General features: G+C 42.3%; 1 protein-coding gene across 5 annotated transcripts in view; it reads left to right on the top strand.

Annotated features, from left to right (window-relative positions):
* Nucleotides 1-12,716, top strand: part of PPP2R2B (protein phosphatase 2 regulatory subunit Bbeta) — a 416,365-nt gene that overhangs the window by 308,266 nt on the left and 95,383 nt on the right. For all 5 annotated transcript variants that reach the window (XM_045185064.3, XM_024576833.4, XM_024576832.4 and 2 more), the window contains 3 exons: nucleotides 1,762-1,859; nucleotides 4,698-4,863; nucleotides 10,475-10,587. In XM_045185064.3, coding sequence (XP_045040999.1) covers nucleotides 1,762-1,859; nucleotides 4,698-4,863; nucleotides 10,475-10,587 — 377 coding nt within the window. The remainder of the gene's footprint in view (nucleotides 1-1,761; nucleotides 1,860-4,697; nucleotides 4,864-10,474; nucleotides 10,588-12,716) is intronic.

Here is a 12,716-nt window from a genome sequence, read left to right as displayed (position 1 = left end):
TGAAAAAAATTAGTTGCCCATATATAAAACTTTAGAAATTTTGCATAAACATCTGAATTTCCAACTTCTTTATTTTATTTCATTTTTTTATCCTCACCTGAGGACAGACTTAGAGACGGGAAGGAGGGGGAGAGAGGGGTGAGGAGAAACGTCAGTGCAGGAGAGAAACACCAACGCCAGAGAGAAACACTGATCGGTTGCCTCCCCTACACACCTCAACCAGGACCTGAACCCCGCGACCTTTCGGTTTCTGGGACGACGTTCCAACCAACTTGAGCCACACTGGCTAGGGCCTCCAACTTCTTTTAAGAATATCAGAATATCTGGCAATGGTTGCAATAGCTCATGGCCACAGTTGGCTTAAACTGAGCAGCCACTATTCCCCTAAGAGGGGACAGAAGCTTTCTGCTTCCCCTGGCTTCCTTTACTCCATTTACCTAGTGGCCCTGGAGAACTTTGAATTTGCTGTTCCTCTGGCCAGTCAGCCAAGAGGCCCAAATGAGGAATCATGAATTGTTCTTTTAAATGCACCTAGCTTGAAAGCAACTATGGTTTATGCCTTATTCCTTTTCCTTCTGCACAAAGAATGACTGTTAGGAGCATTTTCACATATGAAGGACAGTTACATGTGGAAAATCGTGCACTACTTGCCTGAATAAATCAGGCATACAAAGAATATCCTGAAATGATGATATTGAAGTAAGATTTGAGATGTGAATTATTCAGGGGCAATTGCCTTAGTTTTCCAGCTCACTGTTTCCACTTTGCCTTCCTCGCATGGATATAATCTTCAGAATGTTCCTCTATCAAAGGCCATAGTCATAATTCCCCTGCCCCCTTTTTAAAAAAAACTTATTTGAACTCTGTAGCAACTGTCAGAGCCCTGCAGGGGAATAATTGCATGAGAGTTAACCTCTGACATTTTTCTAAAAATAGCACTAATAAATCCAATCATAGGTAATTTACCTGTCCGTATTCCTCCGGGGGGTAACCATCTTTGAAGAAAGACTTGGCAGGCTGGCATTCCTCCAGCAATTATCTGTGATCTGAGTTCCTGGTGCCTGTGTATTTTCTCTGTTTGGAAATACAGGGGACACATTGTCCTCTCCCCTCTGACCTCATGACCCTGTTTTCTCAGCACCCTTCTCCTGGGGTTGGAAGAAGGCCATGCTCTTTCAGAAAGGTGTGTTGGGCTCACCAAAAAAGAGGGAGCAAGGGTCAAGCTGGAGCATTTATGGGATCTTTCCTTGAATTTCCAGCTTGCTTAGGTTGCCATGAATTTCCATGTCTGAGCTTCTGGCATTCTAGCCTGGCTGTCGGTCCCCAGCCCTCATTTGCATAGCCACCACTGAAACCTGTTTGGGGAGGCTCCTTGGTGTCGAAGAAAGGTAAATTCAAAAAGTCCAGGAGGGGGTACAGGTTCTGTGGCTGGTTGAAATTATCAAAGAAAACGCCCAGTTTCCCTGAGACTTAAAGAAATTTGTTTTCTCTTGCCCAAAATAAAAGGATCTGAATGTGCTTTTTCCCTTTTGTTCTCGACAGATGTTCCAGGAGACCACAGAGCAGTGTGGGTCTCTAGGGAATTTACTTTACCAAGTGCCACTTGTAGTGGCACTTAAAATACAGATCATAAAACCCTTGTAAATTCCACTGCAGAGACAAAGCCTTAAGCCCTTAAATGCACGGAAAAATATGTCTATTATTTATCGTTTCAAAGTAAGTGTGCAGTTACTTAAATTGCCTTTGTCTTCTTCTTTTCAGCTGACATTATCTCTACGGTAGAATTCAACCACACGGGAGAATTACTAGCTACAGGGGACAAGGGGGGTCGAGTTGTAATATTTCAACGAGAGCAGGAGGTAAGTGGCGAGTAAATGCAAAATGCCCCTTTTCTTCCCTTGTTAAAGGAGGCCTCCTACTGTTCCTTAATCCTCAGGAGTCGCCCTTCACCTTGGTGCTTGGCTAGCAAACTAAAAACTGCCAAAAATTCATTAACACATCCAGTTCATAAAAGCACCTGAAAATAGTCTTTCCTGGGCATGACCTTATCTTTTCAAACCTGGGTATTGCAGGTCACCTCTGAGCTGCAAAATGCCATGGGTGCTTTTTGAGCATAACTCCTCCTTTTGGAGTGAGATTTATCCTCGAGTGATTAAAATTGAATCACCCCTTATGTCAGGTACTCCTACAGAATATGTAGGGGGAAAAATAGTTCCTTGCCAACAGCTATGAAGGTACAACTTGGGTCAGTAGAGAAGAAAATGATAGCTCACCCCATCAGAGGGACTGCAGTCTCCCAGAATGACATCTGAGCAATGCAGGGGGCACACACTTCACTGGAGGTGACACGAACGTCCCGGGAGCTGAATGCTGTATGTTTTCCGAGCAGGCGTTCTTACTTCCACTGAATCTCTAACAGCCCATTTCTTCCTGGGACTTGGGTTCCACTAGGAATTGTTTCTCTTTTTCATATAAATTGGATTGTGGTGGGGTGTCTGCTTCTGTTTTGTCAGAATGGAGTCATGACCCGATGTGATTCCCTGGGCCTCCCCTGGCAGGGTCCTGGAGCTTCCAGCAGGCCAGTCTGTGTTCTAGTAACTCTCCCATCTGCTCCGACCTGCCTCTGAGATTCACGCAGAGCAGCATCGAGGGGGGAGGCCCAATACAGGAGGGAGGCCTCACCAGAGACTTCCCTAGCAATTTGAAGCCTGTCTTGTGCCTCAAAGCCATTTATGTTCCACCTCCCCTCAAAAAAAAAGGAAAGCCTCATTTAGAGGTGATATATTTGGTAATTGCACATTATTTGCAATTAACTTCTATAAGGGCATCAGAATCCCTCAGGGTTCTGTATAAATTCAAGTGTTCAACATTAAATCAGGCACCCAGCCTATTCCATTGGCCCTGGAAACACGGAAATGTGGTTGGCAAGCAGGAACTAATAGCTATTCATGACCTGGAGTTTTTCCTGCTTTTCCAGAGCTGCTGAGTGCTAATTGGTCTGGCACATACTGCACACACTGACAGTCTGATTTGGATGGTACCAAATCAGCACTCGGATAAATTGATTGTTAAGGTGGACTGGCTCTCTCTGCAGTAGGCAGGCTAGTCACAAGTATGTCAGCATTGAAAATCCTCTTAACACAGATTTTCAAGCCTTCATCTTCAGTTTTTAAAAAAATCCAATTAAGTTCATAGTGATGATAAAGAGGAACTGGAGAAACTATTTAGCATAAATTATCCAGGGCAGCATGTTGCCGGGAATATTCTGATCCACATTTTTCCATTCGCTATACACAGGTTTCACCTATTTTAACAGACTGAAGTGTTTGGGAAGCCTGATTTATTAGTGGAATGGAGGAGACACATTTTCAAGAGGGTGGTTTGGTTCAATAAAAATAAATAAATAAATGTCCAGCATAATAACACGCAGCTAAGTGTTTAGCTTTGTGGAGAGGCGTAGGAACAAAGCCATGTTACAACACCCAGGACAGGTCTGTTTGCCACTCCTGGGAGCCCCTTCTCAAGAGGCACCCCCCCGCCTGCCAGAGAGTTGGCTGTGGGAGTGAAACCTCTGGGTGTTAGCACCCTTTGAGAAGTTGAGATTTGGGTTTGGATGTTCTGTATCCACCCAGAAATATAACTTTTTAAAAATTGAGCCTTTTATTAAGAGTCAAGCTTTTATGACAGATGTCTAAGAAGACCTGGATTTGAATTTTTGAGCACAGTTTTCCAAAGCCAGACTCTTGAAGCTCTTGGTATCAGCTTCTCAGAGGCTGGAACAAAACCTCCCTCCCCTTTTGCCTTTCTTCTCTTTTTTTGTTTCATACCCTATCTTTCCTTCTTTCTACCTTTCTTCTTTCTCTTGCCTCTTTCTGCAGACCCTTTTCCCTTGCTTTTCATTCTCATTTATTTAGCTCCTGCTGTTTACACTTTGCATAATCAGATCTGGAAGAAAGCCAGAGGTAAAGTGTCCTCATCTCCCAGGGATACAAATGTCTTCTCTGCTCCTGTCTGTTTTGTTACTCAAGTTAAAAAAGAGGGGTGGGCTGGGGGAATATCTGATGCCCAAATCTACTATTTAGAAGTCCTACGACCTTGGAAGATATCTCTGAGCCTCTTTTCTTTATTTCCCTGCTCTGCCTACCTCTCAGAGATGCTGTGAGAATCTGGTGAGATTTTAAACAGCCAATGAAAGACATGGATGCTATAGCTTTGTCCTCTTTGTAAGGGATTGAGAAAAGTATGTATGGACATCAGTGTGGGATGGCTCCCACAATAGGGTGTTTCAAGACATCCATTAGGGTGCAGAAAGAAAATATTAGAACTTCTAGTTATGTTCATTTTTTAAAATGTATATTGATTTTAGAATTACATCCTCTTTTAAGTTCTACCCTATGTATATGTTATGATGTATACCATATATTACTACAGAATTTCATGTATATAATTTTAAGTATATGTATATTGGAGGTGCTAATAGTCACCAACAGAAGTACAAGAGCAGATGCTTTGGAGGCCTCTGAGCTAAGGTAAAACTTGGGACGCTCAGGGTCCTGCCCTCATCCCACACTGACAAAGCCTCCCCATCCCACCCCTAATGATTCTGCTCAAAAAGTAAAAGAAAAGAAAGAAATTGGTGAATTTGCAGATAGCCCATGTGATTTCATCTTTGGTGTATTTGTTTTCCCTTCCTACAGAGTAAAAATCAGGTTCATCGTAGGGGTGAATACAATGTTTACAGCACATTCCAGAGCCATGAACCCGAGTTCGATTACCTGAAGAGTTTAGAAATAGAAGAAAAAATCAATAAAATCAGATGGCTCCCTCAGCAGAATGCAGCCTACTTCCTTCTGTCTACTAATGGTACGTGCAAGTGACTTCTCCTGTTGGGTACTTGCAGAGATTCAGTCAGCCAAACCATGCATTTCAATGTCTTAGACCCAATTTTCCTTTTTAACCTTGCAGGCTGTCAAAAAAACTTCAGAACAGTATTTGCAAGGTGCCTGGCAGAGTGCCTGGCCCAGAGTAGGCCCCCATAAACAGCAGTTATTCTTTTTAAATATCACCAATTTCTGGCTGAATTACATGAGGACCATTATCAGCAGTTTTCAACTAATGCAAATCATTTCTAGATGCGGTTGTAATGTGACTTCCTCTCTTAAGATTCACTGGATGTTATTCCAAGAACACGTTTCAGGAAACTTGCATCCCTGTGAGTCTGGCATACTAAGTAGAAGTTATTAATCCCTGAATGTATTTTGGGGTTTTTAAAGCGTATGTCTGTGTCTCTCTGAGCAAATCAAGTTCTCTCAGGACAAGTTTAGAAGAGAGAGGGACCCTACCGAAAAGCTGATGATAAAGTGATTTCTTTCTCTTTCTCCCTCTATATTTTTCTAACACCACTTGTTGGTTTCGATAGAATTGCTATAAATAGGTAAGAGATAGATGATGTCAGGAATTGAATAGAGAGTCAAATTCCATGTTAAACCAGGAGGCCTTCATACAGTGGAATTACCTACCCTGAAGTTTCTTGATGCCCTTGTTGAAAGAAGCCATCTGTGCTCAAAACAATTTAGAATACAATCATATATTAAAGGGTACTAATTGAATAGTATAACAATTAAGAGGATTAATGGGTAAAATTAAACACCCTCTCTCAAGTAAATCAGCTAGAGAGTGATTCACTTCATCCTGTGTGTGAGTCTGTGAGCAGTGTCCATTTCAATAGAAATCAAAAAGCTAGAGATTTGCTATTTGCCTACCCCCATCATTTATGAAGAAAGGGGAAATGCTCATATGTCAAGTGAAAAAAATGCAAACTATGTATGTAATATGATCAAACATATATTAACATTTTTAAAGACTGAAAGGAAACACACCTAAAGGGTTTTCATGATTAATTTTTGATGATGTATTATTATAGGGTGACTTATAAATTATTTTCTTTATCATTTTTATTTTCAAAGTTTTAACAATGTGTTTTATTTTAATTTTATAAAAATGAAGGGGATTTGTTAATGCATACAAACCAAAAATCCCTCAAACATAAAGCCCGCGTGCAAATCTAAAAGATGACCATTCTGAAAGAGCCAGTTAGATGTGGCTCTGTTCAGGTGTGGCTTATCTCGACATGGCCAGATTTCCACTCATCTGTTTTTCCAGATTCCAAGTAATCTCATTCTTTCCCAGAACTGTACTTATTGTTTTATTTTTTTGCCCCTGTCTCCTGAAAGCCAAACCACATGAATTTGTTTCAGTTTCTCCCCTCTTAGTTTTGCTGTTGAAGTTTTCCTCCAAGGCTCTGCAGATTCAACACTGCTTAGAATAAAAAAAGACTTCTGATGATTTTGTGTGACTTAATTACTTCAGGCAGAGAAAGTGTCTGATTATGGCTAGCTTACTTTATATTATGAAATTTAGCCTATTGATTATTATAATAAAATTCAAAGACATATTAAGTCCTTTGTGGGGGGGATGGGAAAAATCAGTGAAATGCAATAAAGATTAATTATATAGCATAATGTTCTGTTAATTGAGTTTTTATATAGTTTTTTGATTAACAAGGATATTATCTTCCCATTTGGGTTGCTACTTCATATGCCAAATGCATCCCCAAATGATTCTTATAAGAAAAATTCCCATGTTCTTCTGTGATTTTCTTTTGTGTCCTAATATTGAGGTTGAGAATTCCCCTTAAGCCAAATAGGTTAACATGCAAAAATTAATGGCAGACAATTGGAGTTACTGTATAAAAGAGAAAATGAAGATCGATGATAAGATTGTGTTTAAAAGCTGCCACAAGTAAGGATCAGCTACTCAGAGAGGCAGCCAGAAGACAGAAAAAGTCATTACTCATGGTCATAGCCACATGTTCCTCAGACTTTTTTTATGCACAAGGCTTCAAGATAGGGAGTCAAGAAACACTGTGTGATAATAAAGTCAAGAATGACTCCAGGCAACCCAACCATGGGGAATTGGCTTGAATTCACCATCAATTATCTTTTTAAAAATGTGCTTATCAGCTTGAATATATTTCCAACTTTACCATTTTTAGTGAAAAATAAAACCGACATTTCAATTGTGAATCTAGACCTTGAAATTATTTGCGAAATGAAAACAGTGCTTTACCTAGCTTCCTACTTTTGTCTTACTACCTGCGATGAGAAGGGAAATGTGTATTTGACTTGGTATACACGCTACGAAAGGGGTATGTGTTCATTATTAAAAACTTTAGAAACTCAGGAAGCACAGCGAAGATAATAAAAGGGTTTCCTACAGAGAGAACCATTGTTAATGACTTTCTAAAGAAAACAGCAAAGAGGCATGGATAAATCTGGTTTTTTCCTTAACAAAAATGTGATGTATTCTGTAAACTGGTTGGCAACCAGATTTGTCATTTAATAATATAATGCTTAACAGGAATATCTTCCTTAATGTTAAATATTCTTCTAAAATTCCATATGATTCTTCTATAATTTACTAATAAATCTCCCATTATTAGACCTTTAGTTATTAAATTCTCACAATTACAAATTATGTATTTATAGGAATATATACTATAATCAGGAAATAACATTCATAACCTATGTATAGCATGTTATGTCTATTTAAAAGAGTTACATAATTGCACTCAGAAACAGCATGAAAGGATTTATGTAAAATTTTCATAATATCTATCTCTGCCTAGTGGAATTGAGGGAGGTTTTAATTTTTTTACTTTTACACTCACTTTTATTTTCTACAATTATATATAGTCCTTGTATAATAAAGAAGGAAATAAAATGAGAAAATACAAAATCTAAATATGTAATATTATTATAGGTTTTTATTTCTCCCCTAAAAAAGTGAATAGAAAAGATCCTACAAGGGTCTATACAAAATGTTAACAATGATTGTCTCTGACTGGAGCAATTATAGGTGGTTTTATTCTTTATGCTTTACCTATGATTTCTCTGTTTCTCTATATAGCAATTTATCATTCACTAGAAAAAAATATAAGGAAAGAATTGCCTTACAATTGGGAAGGATGCATGGCAAAGCCAAGCAGTTGAAAATATTTGGTGTTAAAAGTCACTGGTTTGGATTGTTGTAAGTCACAGCTGAGCAGCAGCTAATCCAGTGACAATATAAATACGGCACAGGCTTTATTTTTGTCACAGTCCCATATATAGCAGGATATCCAGAGAGGGCAGGCCCAGGGGAGGGCTGGCATGTGGACACAAAGTGCTAAAGTCGCCCCAGCACCTGGGAAGAGCACCCCCACCTGCTGTCCCAGGACAAGCCAGAGTAAGTGCACAGATCTTATACTGGCAGCCTGGCCAGGTGGGGCGGCAGACGTGACCAGCCTGAGTGATCCCCAGATTTTAGGAAACAGGCACTTACCTGTTAAATTACCCAAATTGTTGCTGAAAGCCCACTTCACAATGGGGTGCATTCAGACCTCTGAGGACAAGGCTTTTGGTGAGGTGAGATGGAAGAAGGAGAGGAGGGGGCAAAAGAGAAAGGGGATCGTAGCAAAGGCAGGGTAGAGGGGGGTGTAACTCCTCCAGCAGTCTTATACAGAGAGGAAGTGGGATGTGCTGACACCACCTGGGTGAAGCTGATGCTGTCAGAGCAACATGTTCTCACTGCAGAACAGGTGCCCAGTGTGTTCATTCTAATAGCTGCCATTTGTGAACCATTATTAGACCCCGGCACTGGGTTAAGCATCATACACAGAGTGTTTCATTTAATCCTCATAGGGACTCCATGAGGAAGACACGGTTTTCCTTAATATACCAATAAAGAAACCAAGGCACAGAGAAGTTACACATCTTTATTTGTAAGGTTAGAATATTTGGGACATATTTATACTAAAAAATTTCTTGTCATTTATCTGACATTCAGATTTAACTGGGTGTTCTGTAGTTTTTTCCCTGCTCAATCTAGTACTTCCGTTTGTCTGTCTCAAGATGCACTAGTTAGTTGCCTAGTGGTATGGGAATCACAGTCCTGGGCCATGTGTCTAGCTGCCTGGTGTGGCTTGGGGATAAGGCCCAAGGGAGTCTGGTTCCACACTTGCCTCGTGCAGGCATAGAGGGAGATTCAGAAAGGGCACCCGAGTCCCTGCCTTCCAGATGAGAAGTTAGAACAAGTACAAATCATGAAGGCAGGATCTGATAAGGAAGGCTTCCAAAGGCCTGCAGCCCATAGACGCAAGGTGTTTGGCCCAAACATGTTTCCTTATAAAATGGAGTTGAATGTCTGCAGGTGGGACATGCTGTCTCCAGCTCCCCAAAGCCCCCAGCCCCTGTCACTCATTCCCCTCGCCTGCCTGAGTCCTGTAGACATTGGACTTCTCACCCTGTTTTATTGCTGCAGGCATTGGACTTCTCACTCCCTCTTTATTGCCGTAGAGAATGACAGGTATCTGCAAGTGGTATAAATAAAGTATGGGGACAGGACAAGGGTAAGAAAGGTAGTTTCCAGGTGGGAACTCCAAGGAGACTGCAAGGGGAAAAGAGCATTTTGATGAATCTCCTTTCTTTTATTTCCCTGAGTGTCGTTGGCAACATGCACTGTGCAGGTGAGACTCATTCATTCTTCCAGCTCATATTCATTAACCATCTGCTGTGTCCCAGGCACTGTTGTTGGTGCTGGGGGTAATGAACAAGACGGTCAGAATCCCTGCCTGTGAGGGAGACGTAATAAATAAGTTGTCTGGTAGTGAAATCCCATTGAGGAAAAATAAAGAAGGAAGGAGTGGTTCTGGAATGATGAAGATTTTTTTTATGTAGCTTAATTAGGAAAGGCCCCATGAAGTTGGGTTGTAGGGAGACAGCAAAGAAAAACATCAGGTAAAAATGAGAGGAAAGGGCTGTCCTGGCAGAAGGCACAGCTCGTATAAATGTCCTGGGGCAGCAGTTGGATTAATGTGTGCAAGGAGCTATGAGGAAGCCGAGTGGCAGGGGTGCAGGGATGGTGAGATCAGAAAGGGTGAGGAAATAGGGGGTGAAGGTCACGGAGGGCCTCTTAGGTCATGGTAAGGGCAGTGTTAGGTGAGATGGGACACAAACATGGGAATAATAATAGTGCCTACCTCTCGGGGTGACAATGGATATTGAATCAATTCACCATGCAGAGTGCTCACATAGTTCACTCTATATATGTGGCTAATCTTATTATTCAGTGTTCAATAACTATTTTTATGGAATGAACGAAATTAATGTATAAGCTGTCGATTTAACAGCCTACTGTGAAGAAGACCATTTGTCTCTACACAGTCTGTTTTTGTTCTGAAACATGAGCTCTGCCTTCCAGTGACACAAGATTTATGCACCACAGCCCTTGACAGGAGCCAGCTCCTGTGGCCATTCCTTTCATTATTACCTCCACCTGTCCTGATCCTGCCCCCTCCCCCACCCAGAAAAAAAAACAAAACCTTTCTAACCTTTCCTTCACTGTAATGTTGATGTCCTCTGGCTGCCCTCCACAGACAAAACTGTGAAGCTGTGGAAAGTCAGTGAGCGTGACAAGAGGCCAGAAGGCTACAATCTAAAAGATGAGGAGGGCCGGCTTCGGGATCCTGCCACCATCACAACCTTGCGGGTGAGTCTGGCAGGTGGTTTTTGCCACCGACTTTGTGCCTCCTTGGCCACCAGGGTCAAGGTAAGGGCTCCTCAGGTTGGCCCCATGCTGGCTGCTATGTAGGTTGCAACTCTGATGGGAGAGGGAGGGCGATCCAGCAGAGACTCCACTTGCTCGGGATTCTGGGGGCAGCTGGAGGAGCAGGATGGGCCAAGCTCCACTGCCTACCAATCCATGTATTTCCTGTTGCCTACAGGGCTGCTGCCACACGTCACTGTGTGCTTAGCCTCTCTGCCTGTTCACAGTCTCTAAAATGCCTCGAGCATCTTCTGTACTTAAGGTATAGATAGGGGATGGGTCTACCCAGATGGAAAGTTGGAGATGTGACTCAGAACACAAACTTCTGAATCTACAAAGGCTGGATTCAGATTCTGCCACTTACCATAATCTCCCATCATCACTTAACCTTTCTGAGCTTTAGTCATGCTGGTTATTTTTAGTTTTTCCATCTGCAAAACAGTGAGCCTAACCCTCACTGCCCGCGGATTTATGAGGGTAAATCGCAATGAGGGTGGAAAGCCCTTATCCATGGCAAAGACTCCATAAATGATCTGTACTATTAGTCTGAGCAGCTTCCTTCCTGCCCTCCAGAAATGCACAGTCTGGTAAGGGAAGGGGATTCGTAGGACTAATACAGAAATGATTATGACACTAAACAGAGGGAGATAGATACAGCGAGAGTGGGAGAGAGTTGCCATTTGATCAAAGGAGGGGAAATTACCTGGGTTCTGGGAGACCAGAAAAGGTCTCATCGGCAAATGGTGTTAAAAATAGATTTCTAAAAGTGGACTTTTAAGGGACGGCTCTCCAGATATAGGTTAAACTGGTTCAAGACTGGGTAACAAGTTTAGTCTGGGGTGTGTTCAGTGTGAGCAGGAAAGCAGGCCCAGGTCAGGACTCACCCTAGCCCCAAGGGACTTTCCAAGCCATGCTAAACCTGTGCCTGCAGGTAGCAGCTGCGCTTCTGGAGACCAACACTGAAGGGGGACGGTGCAGTGCTTCTGGGAAAAGAGGTTGTCGCCCCGGGTTTAGAAGCAGATAGGGGATTTGAGTGATTGTTGTGTGTCTGATTAGCATGCTTGCTTGTTTGTTCCTTAATTGATGTGTGCGTTTGTTCATCTGTCTATGGAGTGGATGCCGTTTGGGCACAGACTCTCTGTGGGCCACAGTGCTAGGCTGTCAGGTGCTTACCTAGTGCTAATGGTACCTGGTCTTCATTTGAGCGCCTTCTGAGCCAGAAAGCATTGGCTGCTCTGCTCGCTTTTTGTCAGCCTGTGCATTCAGCCTGGGGGACCACCAGCAGGTCTGCCCCACCAGACCTCAGTGATGCTCTAATGCTCAGGCTTTGGACATTGGAGGGCAGAGTGCTAAGGAGTATGCACATTGAGTCTGTCTGTCCTGGGTTACAACTGTGGCTCCATTGCTTTTTGTCTGGTGACCTTGGGAACATTACTTAAAATCCTTGTGCATCTAATGTTGCATCTGCATAACAGGGATGATGACAGTCCCTGTTTCCTGGGACAGTTGTGAGGATTCAATGCTGTATTGTGTGTGATAAAGAACTTAGCCTCTGTCATGTCTCACAGAACACTCTCAATAATGTTAGTTCCCTGCTGCTGTTCTTGTATTACTATCATCATTATTGCGGTGACTGTTATTACCCCCTGCTGTTAATAGACCTGTGTATATGAGAAAAATTCATATTAATTCTTCTTGTCATATACTTTCTATACTGTTGTATTTACAAACTATTCATTGATTTCTACTAAGGGACAAGCGCTATGCTAGCGACACAAAAGGAGTAAGACAGTCAGCCTTTCAGCCCTCGGGACTTTATAACCCAGTAGGGAAGCAGGTAGATTGGGTGGGACTGGGAAGTTCACAACGCGAACGTGTGCCCTAATGTGACCTTGCCCTTGTTCGCTATGTGGAGGGGATTTCTCAGATGCCATCTGCCGTCCATATGATGACCCCTGTTGTCCATGACATCCTGTGGGGTTTTTCCTATATCTGTGGTTGGCCCTGGAGATGCTATCCCCATGAGGAAGAGGAGAGAAGACCTCTATTTAAGCTTCCATTAGAGCAGAGAT

Source organism: Desmodus rotundus, chromosome 6 (genome assembly GCF_022682495.2).
Source record: "Desmodus rotundus isolate HL8 chromosome 6, HLdesRot8A.1, whole genome shotgun sequence".
NCBI classification, from domain to species: domain Eukaryota; kingdom Metazoa; phylum Chordata; class Mammalia; order Chiroptera; family Phyllostomidae; genus Desmodus; species Desmodus rotundus.
This window is presented reverse-complemented; position numbering and strand designations above follow the sequence as displayed.